The sequence below is a fragment of the Martes martes genome (assembly GCF_963455335.1).
Source record: "Martes martes genome assembly, chromosome: 6".
NCBI lineage: Eukaryota > Metazoa > Chordata > Mammalia > Carnivora > Mustelidae > Martes > Martes martes.
This window is the reverse complement of record NC_137893.1, coordinates 9,124,193-9,140,684: the sequence shown is the minus strand read 5'-3', so window position 1 is coordinate 9,140,684 and position 16,492 is coordinate 9,124,193. Positions and strand designations below refer to the sequence as shown.

Here is a 16,492-nt window from a genome sequence, read left to right as displayed (position 1 = left end):
TCCTCGCGCTGGGTGGGGGAGAAGCCCCGTCGTCAGCTCTGGCGGGCTCAGCTCTGGGTTTTACAGCCTCTCTTCTGATCCACCCAAAGCCACAGCTGCCCCTCCACGGCCTCCCGCCTCAGGGGCTCTCCAGGCAGGCTCTGCACCGTTCACTGTTCAGGCCGAAGCAAGTGGCCGAAGAGGAATGAAGAAGACACAGAATTATGTGAATCTACCTGAAGCTGTCACATCTGTGGCCGGTCTGAATCTGCCACCTTCCCCATCTGCCCCATTCTTCCGGGGCTGCAGTCTGCGCTTCACAGAGCCACGGCTGTGCCTTCTCTCTTCTCAGCCCTCACAAGGCCTTGTGCGTGTTGCAGGTGCCTAGTAACGACTCCTGCATCCCTAAGACTCGGTTTCTTCTTGGCGACGATCAGGGAGTCAGGTATAGTTGGTGGAGGGCATGGCGTGGGATGGAGTTACTCTGTTCCCTAAGCCCAGTGGAGGAGACCAGGGAGAAGGAAAAAATCTTGGCATGTCTTTTTTTTTTTTTTTTAAAGATTTTATTTATTTATTTGACAGAGATCACAAGTAGGCAGAGAGGCAGGCAGAGAGAGAGGGAGAAGCAGGCTTCCCGCTGAGCGGAGAGCCCGATGCGGGGCTGGATCCCAGGACCCCAGGATCATGACCTGAGCCGAAGGCCGAAGCTTTAACCCACTGAGCCACCCAGGTGCCCCAACCTTGGCATGTTTTATCGGAGCATGACACTAAGGCCTTCCAAGCTGGAGAGACTCTAAGTCTGGAGATAAATAAAAACTAGAAACAAGGTAAATGATTTTACACCTGTCAGATTGGAAGAAATTGAAGAGTCTGGCGTCATCAGGTATAGTTAGGAAACAAGGCAAAGGTAAGGTGCTGGTAGAGCATCACCTGCTCTGGGCTCTCTGGAAGGGAAGCTGGTGAGTTCTGTAAAGGTCTGCACGGGCCTTTAGTCCACTTACCCCGAACGGCGCTCATTCCCAGGGACACTTGCAGCAGAATGTTCGTGAGCAGCGTTGTTAGAAGAAGCAGGAAGGAAGAAGGAGGCAGCCTGAATGTTTATCAGCAAGAGAACGAATAAATAAATTGTGGTATATTCACACGGTGAACATGAATGAGTTAGAGCTGTCCATGGGAGTGAACTTCACAACATGACACCGAGTTGAAGAACACATAGTTTCTTAAAGCTTGAAAACATGCAGAAATGTACGTTTTAAAAGCTGGATGATGGGCACATGGAAGGTTGTTATCCTAGTTACATTTCTTTGGTGTATGTTAAAATTTTTCTGTATACATTCATACAGTATATAAGTATGAAAATGCATGTGAATTGAAAACATGAACTACCCAGGAAAGCATTTTTTCCTTAGAAGAGGAAGGCTGAGGTGTGGGAAGAACACACAGGGGCTTTCAAATTGCCCTGCTGGTATTTTCCTAAGCTGAATGGGGAAAGTGCTTTGAGGAGATAAAAGTTGTTTTTTTTTTTTAATTCACTTTTTTATATATATCATAAATATTGCCCAGTTTTTAAAAAGTTTTTTTAAAAAGTCTGGGGAGATTTGTACCTTCTCTCAGCTCTACCTTTTTGGTCTATAAAATGGGAAGGTTATAGTAATGGTAATACCTCCTTCTAAGATACTTGCAAAGACAAAATAAGCTAATGTATGTGAAAAGGATGCAAACTATTTATTATCATTATTACTGCTAAAAGAAATTGTTCAAGTTTCCTGTCAAGGGAGTATGAAAAGCTGACATGTGTTCATTTTGGGAAAATCAGAAGATATAGAAAAATTCTGATAAAAATGATAATCTGCTAATGCTAACATTTTAGTTTATTTCTTCTTTTTTCTTTTTTTAGTTTATTTCTTCTTAGTGTGATTTTTGTTTTCTTCTGTCAGAACAGAATTTGTTGGTAAAAGTTGTTTTTCAGAAATGTATGCTTCTCAGAGGTAGGACAGCAGGACTGCATGCTTACTAATGAGAAAGGAAAAGTGGGGGAGCTTCTCCAGGCATTGTGTCACGTGCTGCTTGAGGGCAAGGCCTTTATTCCATCTGAGTGTGTCCCTGTGAGCAGCACCTAGGTGGTGCTGAGTGACAGATGGCTACGGTCCAGTCTGGTTGACCTTGGGAATGGACACAAGTGCCCAGAATAGGCAAGGAGACTGCGGCTCTGGCCCGGACCCTGACCCACCTGGAACCTGCTATGTGACTTCAGGCAGGCCTCTTCACCCCATTAGCCTCCCTTTCCTCCTGGTGAGACTGAATGGCTGTGTGAGCTCTAAATTGGCCAAGGCCAATACTACTGTCTACACCCAGTACAGATTTGTGAGAGTAAGTGGGAAATGATGCTGGAAACAACTAGCAAGTTCCTCATGGTAAGGTGCTTTGAAACCTCAGTCAGTGCAGGAAGAAATGTGTAGCTGTGAGTTTCCTGTGCAGAGTCCTAGAGAAGCTGTGTCTGAGAAGGGCGTCCCCCGGCGCATTCCCAGTCAGGACTATTCAGAGGCCCTGTGGTCCCTGGATTCTAGGATCTGGCCGCCGACCTGTGTTCTCTGAATTCCTGTATAGTCTCTGGTCATTGCCTTCTTGGAGTTCTTCATCAACAACTTGATCTAGATGAATACATGTATGAGGACTGGATTTATCGACATTTAAGTGAGGGAAATAAGACTATATGGGAATAAAAGCTGAAGTTGTTTTGTTTTGTTTTTTTTTCCCCAGATATGGCCAGTGTTTCAGTGGGCTTAAAAAGAACTTCTCCCACTCAGTAAGAAAAAAGATAACTGAATTAAAAAGGTGCAAGGGAGGGTGGCTCAGTCATTAAGCGTCTGCCTTCAGCTCAGGTCATGATCCCAGGGTGCTGGGATCGAGTCCCACATCAGGCTCCCCGCTCTGCAGGAAGCCTGCTTCTCCCTCTCCCACTCCCCCTGGTTGTGTTCCCTCTCTCGCTATGTCTCTGTCTGTCAAATAGGTAAATAAAATCTTTAAAAAAAAAAAAAGGTGCAAGGGATCTGAATAGACATTTCTCCAGCCAAGATATATAAATCCCAATAAACACTTGAAAAGATGCTCAACATCATTAGCTGTCAGAAAAGTGCAAATCACAACCACTGGGCATCCACTAGGATGGCTGTGTACTAAGAAAGACACGATAGCAAGAAAGAAATGTGGAGAAACTGTAACCTTCACCACCCAGTGGTGCTGGTGCTGGGAATGTGAGTTGGTGCAGCCACTTTTGAAAACAGTTCCTCTAGAAGGTAAACATAGAATTGTCATTTGACCCAGCACCTCCACTCCCAGGCATATACCCAAGAAAAATGTGTCCATACAAAGACTTGTACAGAAATGTTCCTAGGAATATTAATTCATAATAGCCAAACAATGGAGACAACCCTGGATGCTTATCAGCTCAGTGGATGGACACAGTGTGATGTATCCACACAATGGGATAGTATGTGGCCATGGAAAGGAAGTTAGTCCTGTTATACGCTGACAACATGGGTAAGCCTTGAAAACAGTATGCGGAGTGAAAGAAGCCAGACACAGAAGGCCACATGTTGTATGATTCCATTTGTGTGAGATGTCCAGAATAGGCAAGTGAGTGCAGACAGAAAGAAATTAGTGGTTGCCTAGGGCTGGAGGGGAGATTATTGGGGGGTTGATGAAGATGTTCTAAAATTTACTGTGATGGTTGCATAGCTCTGTAGATACAGTAAAACCATTAAATTGTACATTTTAAGTGGATGAATTGTATGGTATATGAATTTTGTCACAAGCTGGTACCCCCCCCCCACCAAACATCTTATTTGAACTAATCTTAACTTGTTTTTTTTTTTTTTTTAAGAAGATTGTCTTTATTTATGAGAGAGAGAGAACAAGAAAGAGCAGGAGCAGGGTGGGGCGGGGAGAGGGAGAAGCAAGGAGCCCCATGCCGAGCTCCATCTCAGGACCCTGGGATCATGACCTGAGCTGAAGACAGATGCTTAACCAACTGAGGCACCCAGGCGCCCCTCATTTGAACTAATCTTAACGAATCTTATTGCTGAGAGAGAATATTATAAAATTCTACGGAAACATGGCTAATCATCATTCAGGAGTAGTTCAGTTTAGAAAGATTTGTGGAATATCCCCTGTGCGCCTGGCACAGTGCTGGGCTCCAGGACCAGGAAAGCAATACGTTCTCAGGCAATGAGGAGCCGGGATGTTTGAGGGAGGAAATAAATGCAGGGCACGAACGGTGTGGAAGGTGCTGTGGGAGCGGCAAGAGGGAGCTATAGCAATGTCAGGGAAGGCGTTACCACCTGTGTCAAAGGGCAGAGGGGTATTTTAGGCCAAAGGTGCCAAGAAGTGTGTGGTGGTGGTGATTTTTTAGGTACAGAATTGGGTGGGGAGTGGGCCTGCGCGGTGGGCTTGGGAAGAGGAACTGACTTTCCAACCGTTTATCTTCTATCAGAGAAGAGGAAACTGTACATGTAAATACTGTGCTAGCAAGTCTCTCTATTCTGGAAGTTTTAGCTCACACTTGAAAAACACGGAGCTCTCACTGATGGGCTGTTTGCTCTGTGCCTGGAACTGTACTAAGTTCTTTCTCAACGTACTCCTCATACACAACAGAAGGATGTGCTGCTGCTGGCCCCTGGGCAGGAGAGAACCCCAAGCCAGTCAGTGAGTTGCTCTGGTGAGTGGCCAGGCCGGGCCCCAGGTCCAGAGCCTGCGTGGCCCCCAGAGCATTTCAGGCCCGTGTGCTGCTGGGCGTCAGTCTGCAAAACCACTGTGTGTGTTCACTTCTTTCCAGCTTCCATTGCAAGATGCTTTTGGTTCTTTGTTATAATGATAAATGTATCTAAAATTCATATCATTTCTAAAATTCATTTTGTTTCACTAAATGTATCTAAACTTAAGCTGGCACAATTGAACTTACTTCTTACTTCACTGAACAAAAATTACAGGATAAGAAAAACGGAATGGTGATAATCACAGGGATTTATTACTCGAGCTGTTTGTGTTTAGTACTTGTTCAAGTTACATTCTTTTTAGGTTGAGGGAAATACTTCCAAACGTTGGTGATACTGGTCATTCACTGAGGCGGTTTCCTATATATTTGTATAAAATACAATATTTGTGTCTCCCAACACCATTTAAAGTTTCTGCCTAAAAAGATAAACATCCTTGAGATGGGTTAACTGATACTTGTTTGTTCTCCCTAAAAGTAGATGGGGTGTAGGAAATAAGGTGGCTTACTGAGAGCCTTACCTTACATCCCAAATAGACTTTCAGCAGACCTGCCCTATATTTTTAATGTAGATTTCTATACCTTTAATAGTCCTCAATAAACATTTATTAATAACAATAACTGTAAAATGATAGAATGTTCGTCTAACATTGGAGAGAGTGACAGGTTGGCTTTTTTTTTTTTTTTGAATAATTGAAGACCTACATCAGTATTTAGCTTATCTTCTGACTTTTTAGTATAACACACCCTTCAGCTAGTGCCCTCAACGCCCGAGTTCTTTAGTGCCCAGAGTGAGCTGGAGCCCTGTTTCCTTTACCAAGAGAAGGGGAGCTCTGCCTTCGCATGCCTGGGCAGAGGCTGAGCATCTTGCCACGTAATGTGGGCGACTAGACCCCTGGCTGGTAGTTTCTCAGCACTCTGGTATGTCCTGGCTTTGCCAGCTAGACTGGAAGGATTTGGAGAACAGGAAATAAGCTGCTGGGAGATAAGGCAGGCAGCTATGAATTGTAGACGAGAGAGGAAATGAGAATTCTAATCCAGGGAAACAACATTAGCAGTTTGACTTCATTTTTAAACCAAGAATCGTTGGAAAGATTTCTTTCTCTAATTTAGAGAAACCAGCTACACTGGTTAGAACCCACAGCAGAGGTGTGTGGACGGGGACTGCGTTCCCGTCCCCTGCTGCCCCTGCACGGATCCAGAATTGCAAAAAGATGAAACTAAGTTTGTGAACCCTTTATTTATTCAACAACTACTACTGTGTTGTCAAAAGGCCAAGAAATCTTTAAAGTGAAAAATAACCAAAATATTTTTTGCCTTTGCTCTCTTGTGTCTGTGTCGTGCTGTGACTCCGTGGCAGTTTTCGTGAAGATGAGGCTTTTGTTACTGATGTTAACTTAACATTCAGCCAAACCTGGCAATGGATGATCAAGGCAGAAAAGCAAAAGTACAGAAAATGTGACCAACCTTTCTTTTCTAAAATACGACACCTTGTCATCAAATGTTATCCACAGGGAAGGGCAGGGCAGGGCAATGAATGGGCTCTGTGTTAATTCAGGAAATAATTTAAAAACTGATCAGTTGTGAATATCATGCTCTTACTTGTCATACTCCACCTTATGGTGGCCATTCTGAAGTACAGTAGTGACCGTGGGCTTCAGCAGTGCCTGTGGGTCTCAAAGGCCCAAATCGGAGCTACACGCGTGCCTGTGGATTGCAGTGCTCGGGCCAAGTCGTTGTGGGGCTGAGAGAAGTCTATGAACCTGGCCTTGATTGACTGTTGGGAAATTCCAAACTTCATGACACATTCAGTGTCATCTAAAGACTTCTGTTGATGATGATGTTACTGGATTTTTCTTAACTAGATCAGTAATTTATATAGAGAATTTTATTTTTGTTTACTTTTTAAATAGAAAGTTTAAAAAACTTGACTTAAAAAATGAATCTGGGTTTGTTTCCCCTCCCGCAGTCCACCTGGGTTGAGGCCTCCTCCTGTGTATGTTCACAACTCAGTCCCTGCCTATGTTAGAGCACTGTATTGGTCTGTTGAGTGACCTGAACTCCGTGAGTGCAAAGATGTCTTAATCTCTTCCCTCAGCACCTACAGTCCATCGTAGGGAGGCGGGCAGGCACTGTTGGCTGTCATTAAAATGCCTTTGGGCATTGAAAATAACCTTCTGGATGTCATTGTCAATAACCTTTTACAGTTCAAAGATATAATTGAATAAGGATCATGACTTCTAATTATGTATTACTCTTTGGCCCAGCACACTCAGAATTACTGTGTGTCAGTATTCAGTGATGAGCCGGCCTCTGTCCCTTTCCTCGGTCACCCAGCTCAGCGGGGAGGCGAGCGTGTAAACCAGTGGTCAGGGAGGATGGTGGACGTGCCGTGCTTGCAGAGCTGTGCCAGAGGGAGGCGGTGGGTCCAGCGGGGAGAGAGCGGGATGGGGCTGCCGAGGGCGTGGTTGGCGTCCACATCCCTGAAAGCTGCCTTTGGCAGGGAAGCCATCAACTAGGTGAGATTTATCTTGTGATTGCCAGGTCTCAAAGGATTGCAGTTTCACAGCTGTTTTTTATTTTTTTGCAGAGTTTTAAAAAAGAGCTGCAGTGTCCTTACGTTTTAAGAGGGTAATAATTTCCTCTTGCAATTTTTTATGCATCTTGCAACCAGTGCTGATGCCACCAAGTGTGGCAAACCAAAGCTGGGGGCCTCTACAGCTCTCTGATCCCTGAAAACCAACGGAAAGACCTAAAAATCAGGTGTGCCCTTGGCACAGGTTTGAGAAGCGACAGGACTTTCATGTGAGTCTGGTTTGGACGCGGTGGGGGGGGGGGTGTGGGGGGTTGAGGAGGGGTCAGGCCATTGCAGAGGTCCTTGACGGCCTGTCCTTGGCCTTACTTGTTTGCTGTTTTACAGTGTGGAGACCGTTTACACGGGTGCTGCCTGTTCCTCAGGGTCATGAAGTGAGGTCCTGGGGGAGATGGGGTTCAGATCTTTCTTATGAGCAGTGGCTGTGCTTGGGCTGGTTAACAACAGTGCTCGTGTGACTGACACACATTCGTGTATGTCTGTGCATCCATGGATGGCCTGACTGTCAGATGGACTTTTACCTCCGCGTGTGGGGCCGGGTGCTCTCCGTCGGGGCATTGGTCATGTAGCATCACACAGTGTGAACCTAGTAAATACAAACCAGATGTCTGACTGAATGAGTGAGTTCCTCACGATCACCAGCATAGGCCAGTTGGGTGACACCCAGGAAACATTTCCCACAGTGAAGTCAGGGTATTGGTTTTGTGGTTCGTGGGCTCCCAGGCCCACCTCAAAGCCATGTGTACTGACGGGTTTTACTGGGCTCTGTGAGCCCTGCCCTCAGACTCCTTGGGCATTTCCCTGATCGCACAGACCACCCACCAGAGAGGTGGGATGAAGGAGTGATAGTTGAGAAAGATGAGAGTGATTTGTCCAGGATCAGAATTTTTCAAATTAAAAAAATAAAGTTGTTATAACTCACAGATTTTGAAGCTTATAATTTCTTCATATTTCCTCTCTGGTAAATGTGAAATACTTAGACATACCAACTGTATTTTTTCTAAGTTGTTTCGATGCTGAACCGTTCTTGTACTTGTCAGAGGCAGGGCTTCCTCTCTGTTTTTTGGCAATGGGCATTTTTGTGCCACAGCTTATTGTTTGCCCAGGTGTCTGCCATTTGTCAGGAAGCCTTGTCATGGGCGGCTGGTTCCCTGTGATTCTGCTACCTGTGGTTGTGCCCTGTCCCCGCTGCTGATCCCCACACTGCCCTCAGCCATTCATTCCCTTTGACGATGCCTTCTCTTCAGTTCTGAAGTCTCCTCTCTTCAGAGACATGCTCCTGGCCCACTGCTTCATTCCCTGTGGTAAATATCTTCTTGGTTATTTTCTAGGTTGTGCTGGTGAGATGGAATGAGCCATACCAGAAGCTGGCCACGTGTGACGCAGATGGAGGGATATTTGTGTGGATTCAGTATGAAGGGAGGTGGTCTGTGGAATTGGTCAACGATCGAGGGGCTCAGGTGAGTGGGCAGGAGTCTCTTCCAGTGAGACATTGCTGGAGAGAGAATGCAGAGCACGTATTCCAGGGCAAATGGAAGCTCCTTCCAGAAATAGGCGGAGTAGAAGTAAATAAAAGTTAATAGTAGAATCCTGCTTTTCGTTCCTCTCGAGTGTATCACTTGATAAAAAGAGAACGATCCTTCTTCTCTATTCAACTATTCTGCTGTTGTGAGAACTCTCCAAGTTTTAAGCTTTAATTAAATCTGTGAAATCATTTTTTACCATTCATTGTTGTGATTACATGTTAAATTTGGATCCTCTGAAGTGCTTATGGCATATCACTTTTTTGCTCCCTTTGAAAGGTACTTTCCCTGTGTTGTAATCTTCATAGTTCTCTCGCAGGGAGCTCCACACGACTGTTCTCACAACCTCCTCGTCAAGCTGAGTTTTTAACACTCTCTTCTGTCAGGTTTCAATTAGCGTGGCCACCTGTTGTCACCCCTCAGCTCTTCCTTTCGGATACAAATTTGTCTCTGCTCTGAAGAAAACAGGCGCTCTAGGGACTCCCTGCTGAGCGATGCTATTTTTAAACCTGCTCCAGAGATTCTTCTGGTTTCTGGTACAGATCTGGCTCTTCCCTCTTCTCCCTGTGTGGATGGGCCGTATGGAGCCCCATGTCTTGTCTTGTGTACTTAGGGACACAGGTCCCAACCCCGGGATTTGACAGAACTCTGGCTTCAGAACCCAGTCCTCACGGAACCTTTCTCCATGAGGGCTGTCTTAGACTGTTTTCCCAATCCGGGGATGGTTTCCCTGGGACTGCCTTTCTTTACATTTCTCAGGAAGTGGATTCTCACCCTCTTTTCTCCCATCTGTTGCTTAAATAAGCTACGAGCTCCCCAAGTTTAAAGATACGACCAGTGAAGTGACGCAAAATTGCAAGGAACAAAGGTCCATTAGCAGTTGCTCTTACACTAAGGGTCTTTGTAAGTAGTCATCACAGAAGACAAATCCACCCCGAGGTAAAAGAGAACATTCTCTTTTGAGTGAATTCATGTATTTGGTAGAGTAAATGTGACCATTTTGACTGACTCTGAAAAGGCCGCACCAGTCTCCTGTGAACCTCCACGGAGTGCCCTGTAACTGCTAACCAGCCACCGTGAAATAGAGCCATAGATGTGGAAATCCCTGTGGCCATGCGAAGTTCATGCTACCCAGACAGTAGACATTGTGGTCAAGGACATGGGCTCTGGAGTCAGACTGCAAGACCAAGAGTCTCACACCATGATTTCTCAGTAGGAGATACTTCTTCTCAGTGCCTCAGTCTTCTCATCTGTAGCATAGGGACTCTAATGCTACCTGCCTCAGAGGATCGCTAGAAGGATTAAGTAAGATGAAATGTAGAAAGTACTTTGGACACCGTACATGACAGTTGTCACTGCTTACTGCTCTGGTGCCTATAGTATTAGGAGGCACTGCGACCTTGTACCCCTGACCACAGAATGTACCTGCCCTTAAATAGCAGCCAAAATGTCGGGGGTGCCTGGGTGGCTCAGTTGGTTGAGCCTCTGACTCTTGGTTTTGGCTCAGGTCATGATCTTGGGGTCGGGAAGCTGGGTCACGTGTTGGGCTCTGTGCTCATGGGGAGCCTGCTTGAGATTCTCTCCCTCTGCTCCTCCCCCAACTCGCACATGCATGCGCGCTCTCTCTCTCTCAAATAGAGAGATAAATAAATAAATAAATAAAATCTTGGAAAAAAAAAATAGTAGTCATACTGTCATCACCAAGACTGTCTTCAGGCCTTGAGACAGCAGCACTTTGTGGCTTTCTGTGAAGAGGAGACGTCTCTGAGTTCATGTGTAAGGGTCTCTAAAACACACTCATCCCCCCATCCACCAGAGCATGAACTCTTTTCCTTAGGTCCAGTGGTCGAGTCCGATGTGTCTTCAGACTTTGGACAACTGGAGGTCTCTAACGCATTGCTCTGAGAAAGGCCACAAAGAGGAGCGAGGACAGACTCCGACTAAGTGCTCGTCGTTTTCGCGTGTTGTCTCTCGGTCTCCACAGGACCCCTCCTGGGCAGATGCCATTTTCAGTTAACGGAAGGAACAAACCCTGGTCAGGGAGGTTGAGTAAGCTGCCCGGGGAACTTCATGGGTGGTAAAGCGGAATCGGAGACCAGGTTTGAGTCCAGAACACTCTGTCACACTGTCTTCCTCCCAGGCAAGACGCTTTTTTCTCTTTTAGCAGAAATGCATGTATTCACAGTATCCGAAAGAGCTCAGACTTCACTACTGTCGAGAGTCCAGCCCCTCCGCCAAGCATTGCTGGTGCCACACTGTTTTCTCCTGGCGGCAGCCTCTCGGAGGATGGGACCTTCTGTCATCCCCAGAGAGCAGCTGTGTGGTTTCCACTACCACCACATCTCTCAGCTTTTCTTTTCATTGAGAATCTGGCACAAAAAAGCGTTTCAGAAATGAGAAAGGGAGGATGAATTCGGAGCTGGAGGTGAATGAACTTACACGGACCGTGGAGGAGCTGGAAGCCTCCGGACGCTCGCAGATGCCTGTCCCTGCCATGCCCGGAGAGGACTCGCTGCATCTGTGACCTGATCTGGATTTTTATAGAATTTTTCTTGTTTGGAATCCTGATTCTGCAAACCTCAAAACCCACTGAGCAGTTGTCAGCAGTGAACGCTTCTTTCCCGGGAAGGTTTGGTTGCTTTAAATTGTGTCGGCATCAGAACTTACCGAGTAAAGAAACATCGCGCCCTGGGGCTGATGACTCACTGGTTGAAGAAGCGGTGGCTGTCTCTGCCCCTGAAACGGCACCTGCTGGGAGGAAGGACAGTTCTGTGCTTGGAGGAAAAGGATCCTTGAAATCTGCTTAGAGGAAAAGAATTCATTTTAGAGGAAGTGACAGGGGATCCGTGTTCCACAGCGTGACTTGCACTGTCCCGAAGGAATCAAACACTTGGCCAAAGCTAAGTGATGCCTTAACGGTTTCTTTTTCGGGAACTGATTATGAGTCCTTTATTTCAGCAGCGGGTCTGGAGCAGTGCGTGCATTATTGTGTAGGATTAGTCACCGAGGATGGCCGTGCCCCGCACAGGCACGGGCCATTGTGATGAAAGCTGCCTCGGGCCGAGGCCTGACAAGGCTCGGACGCAGCTAATCCATGTCGGACGCCATGCTCAGTGGGCAGCCAGAAGGAGGGGGGCTTCCTGCTTATTTTCTTCACAGCACTGGGTATCAGTTCCCTTCTTCTTGTTTTTCCAGTCGTGGTATATTCCTGTCACTCTATGCTGACCTGATGCAGTAAACCCAGTGAGTTCATGGAGACATCCTTTCTTACCATTTTCTCTGGCTGCGTGACTGGTGGAGTCTTGGGGGAGCTGCTTTTCACTGGCCACACCCTTCCACCCCCTAGTAGGACGTTTTTCTTTTTAGTACGAATCTCTACCAAGGTAAATGAGTTAGAATCCATGTAAATAAGTAGCATTGCTTTTGCAAAACGAAACGCCTTTAAATTTTATTGCAGTACTAATGTGTTATCGCTAAAAAATGTTTTAATTTTTCTTACGAAAAACTAAATAGTGCGGTTAGCTGAAACATAGGATCAGTGAAACCAGGGTTTTGAGTTTACCCTACTAAGGAAACAACTTTTTTCAGTAACCTCACACCAGCTGTTGAAGGGCCGTCTCACAAACCCATCGGTTGTCACGGTGTGGACACGCTAACCACTGTAACCTGTAACCCCTGCTGGGAAAACAGCAAGTGTTCATGTTCTTTTGGTGTCCATTTAGTTTATTTTACCTGAAATGTGATCTATCCAGTAATGTCACCAATTTTAAAGAAAGTTATAGATTTCCAAGGAACAGTTTTATGAATGAAAGGTAGGCTAACTATAGAGATTACCAGGTAATCAAAGGCAATTAAAAGGTAATTCAGTAGGGGAAACAATAGTCTTTATTTTTTTTTTCTTGAGATGTAATTGACATATAACATTATATTAGTTTCAGGTATACAGCATAACGATTTGATATTTGTACATACAGTTGACCCTTGAACAGCTGCGGTTTGAATGGCATAGGTCCAATTCCATGTGGGTTTTTTCCAACAAACACAGTACAGATTGGGGGGAGGGGGTCAAGCTAAGATGGTGCCGTAGTAGGAGGACCCGAGGCTTGCCTCGTCCCTCGAACACAGCTAAATAATTATCAGTCAAATAATTCTGAATGCCCAAGAAACCAACCTGATTGCTGACAGAACAAACTGTACAGCTAGAGGGAGAAAAGAGGCCACACCAAGGAAGGTAGGGAGTGTGGAGATGTGGTTTGCAGGAGAAACCGATTGCAGGTCCTGCGGAAGGGAGGGAGCCCTGGTGGCAAAGAAAGGTGGGAGAGAGAAGAGTGCGTGGGATCGGACAAGGAGAACACTTCCCCAAAGCCATTGGTTGGAAAATGAGAGAGGCTGATTTTCACGATTTTTTGCAACTGGTGGGGCTCAAAGACTGGAGTTTTAGAGGTCTTGGCATGGCTGGGATAGAGCCTTGAGGGCGCTGCCCTACTCCTAGAGAGAAGGCAGACAGGGAACCTGAGGCAGATGGCAGAATCTGAGGCTGACCTAAGACACACAGGGAGAGACTGTTCCTCTTTCTTAGAGCGCCTCTGTGAGAGGTGGCATTGCCTCTCTGGGGACAGAAGAGCGGGTGGTTGCCATTTCCGTCCCCTGCCCCTTAGCATAGGCTCGGAGACACCTGCTAAGGGAGGCTAATGTGGACACTGGCTTTTTAGCCTGCCTTGCTCTAGATCCCGTGCCCCTGGGCTCTGGCGTGACTCCCTTTCTGGGTCAAACTTGCATCATCCCAGCACAGTGAGACCCTCTACCAGAAGACCAGTGTGGGTCCCCATCACATCAGGTCCCTGAAGTTTGAAGTTTTGAACGTCAGCCAACTTGGCTGGGATAGCGCCCAAAGTGCACTGTGCTGCTCCAGGCAGACAAGCAACCCAGAGACAGTGTGAAAACAGCGATATGAAAAACACATGGACGCATGAAGGAAAATTAATTGCTCTTCTGGGAGGGCTTCCCTGAGAGCAGCAAGCACAGACTCCCCTCTCCCAGGACAAAGGAGCTGGCTGGTGCCATTCCCCTCCCCTGCCCCTCTGCATAAACCAATCTCAGTAAATAGTACAGTGCAGACACTGGCTGGCTGACCTGCAAATGCCAAGCCCCGCCCCTCTGTACTCTGCTGGTTCTGGTTTTCTCTCCTAGGTGTGTCTAATGACCAGCACAGTGGGCTCCTTCCCCAGAAGACCATCAGAACCCTCCCCGCCCACACATAAACACCATTTCTATCAACCATAGAGTTCTGCAAGGCTTCCTTTCCTAGGGGAAGTAGCATCTGGTCTCATTTAACAAGCAGACCAAAGTATACCTACTTAAAACTCACCACACTCTGGCCAGGGTCTGAACACTGTCCATTGCAGACAAGGAGAGCCTCTGTAAACAACTGATCTGAGGGATAGAGCAGCCAAAACACAGCAGCAGAATGCATACAGCATGCACCAGCGGCACTTTCTGAAGCACCAGGCCCTGGACATTACGTGACCTCTTCTTCATAAATCCATTACTCTCAGGAGTGGGAAATACGACAGGATTTTTTTAAAAAAATATTTTATTTATTTATTTGAGAGAGAGAGAGAGACAGTGAAAGAGAGAGAGCACGAGAGGAGAAAGGTCAGCAGGAGAAGCAGACTCCCTGCTGAGCAGGGAGCCGGATGTGGGACTCGATCCCAGGACTCCAGAATCATGACCCGAGCTGAAGGCAGTCGCTTAACCAACTGAGCCACCCAGGCGCCCCACGACAGGATTTTCTAACACAGAGAAGAAGACAGAGACCCAGACAAAATACCAGGACCAAGGAATTCATCCCAAAAGAAAGAATAAGAAAATGTTATGGCCAGAGATCTAATCAAAACAGATTTGAGTAATATGCAGAATTTAAAGCAACAGTCATAAAGATGCTCACTGAGCTTGAGAAAAGACCTCAGGGAGACCCTTTACCATAGAGATAAAAGAGCTAAAAAACAAAAATGAAAAATGCAGTACCTGAGATTCTAAACCAACTGGATATTATGACCACAAGGATAGAAAAAGTAGAGGAACAATTAAGTGATACAGAGGGTAGAATTACAGAAAATAATGAAGCTGAACAAAAGAAAAATTATGGATCATAAGAGTAGGCTGGGAAACACAATGATTCCATCTAACCTAATAACATTCATGTCATAGTCCCCGAGTCCCCGAAGAAGAAGAAGAGAGAGAAAAGGGTGCAGAATGTTTATTTGAGGAAATCATAGCCGAAAACTTAATCTGGAGAAGGAAACAGACGTCCAAATCCAGGAGGCATAGAGAACTCCCATCAAAATCAATAAAAACAGGCCAACACCAGATGTATTGTAGTTAAATTTGCAAAATATAGTGGTAAAGAAAACCCTAAAAGCAGCAAGACAAAAGAAGTCCCTAACTGCCAAGGAAAGGCCCATAAGGTTAGCAGCAGATCTCTCCACAGAAACTTTGCAAGTGAGAACAGAGTGGCATGGTATAGTCAATATGCTAACTGGGAAAAATCTCAATCCAACAAGACTATCATTCAAAATAGAATGACAGAGAGTTTCCAAGACAAACAAAACTAAAGGGGTTTGTGACTAAAACAACCCTGCAAAAAACATGAAAGGGGACTCTTTGAGTGGGAAAGAAAGACCAGAAGTGACAAAGACTAGAAAGGACCAGAGAAAAATCTTAGAAACAACCACAAAACAGGTAATAAAATAACACTAAATACGTATCTATTGATAATTATGCTGATTGTAAATGGACTAAATGCTCCCATCCAAAGGCATAGGGTGTCATAGTGCATAAAAAAATAAGACCCATCTATATGCTGCCTACAAGAGATTCATTTTAGACCTAAAGATACTTGGAGGTTGAAAGTGAGGGGATGGGGATATACTTATCATGCAAATAGGGGTCAAAGCCAGAGTAGCAATACTTTTATCAGACAAACGGATTTTAAACCAAAGACTGTAACAAGAGATGAAGAAGGGCACTATATCACAATAAAAGGGACTATCCCACAAGATCTAACACTTGCAAATATTTATGCCCCCAACTTGGAAGCATCCAAATATATAAAGCAGTAACAAACATGAAGGAACTCACCAATAATAATACAGTAATAGTAGGAGACTTTAACAACCCACTTATATCAATGGACAGATCATCTAAGCAGAAAAACAAGGAAGCAATGACTTGGAATGACACATTGGACGAGATGGGCTTAACAGATATTTTCAGAAAATTTCATCCTAAAGCAGCAGAATATACATTCTTTTCAAGTGTACATGGGATATCCTCCAGTGTAGATCAGGCCTCAGCAGGTACAAAAGGATTAAAAACATACCAGGCATATTTTCTGACCACAACGCTATGAAACTTGAAGTCAGCCACAAGAAAAACTTTGGAAAGATCACAAATACATGGGGGTTGAACAACATGCTACTAAAGAATAAACCAGTCAACCAGGAAATTAAAGAAGAAATTTAAAAATGAAAACATGGTGGTTTAAAACCTTTGGGCTGCAGCCAAAGCAGTCCTAAGAGGGAACTGTATAGCAAGATAGTCCTACCTCAAGAAGCAAGAAAATTT

The 16,492-nt window shown here is 45.4% G+C and overlaps 1 protein-coding gene across 1 annotated transcript in view; it reads left to right on the top strand.

Annotated features, from left to right (window-relative positions):
- The window catches only part of TULP4 (TUB like protein 4), a 175,730-nt gene that overhangs the window by 83,704 nt on the left and 75,534 nt on the right, over positions 1–16,492 (top strand). The window contains exon 2 of the mRNA XM_080806973.1: positions 8,675–8,803. Coding sequence (XP_080663099.1) covers positions 8,675–8,803 — 129 coding nt within the window. The remainder of the gene's footprint in view (positions 1–8,674; positions 8,804–16,492) is intronic.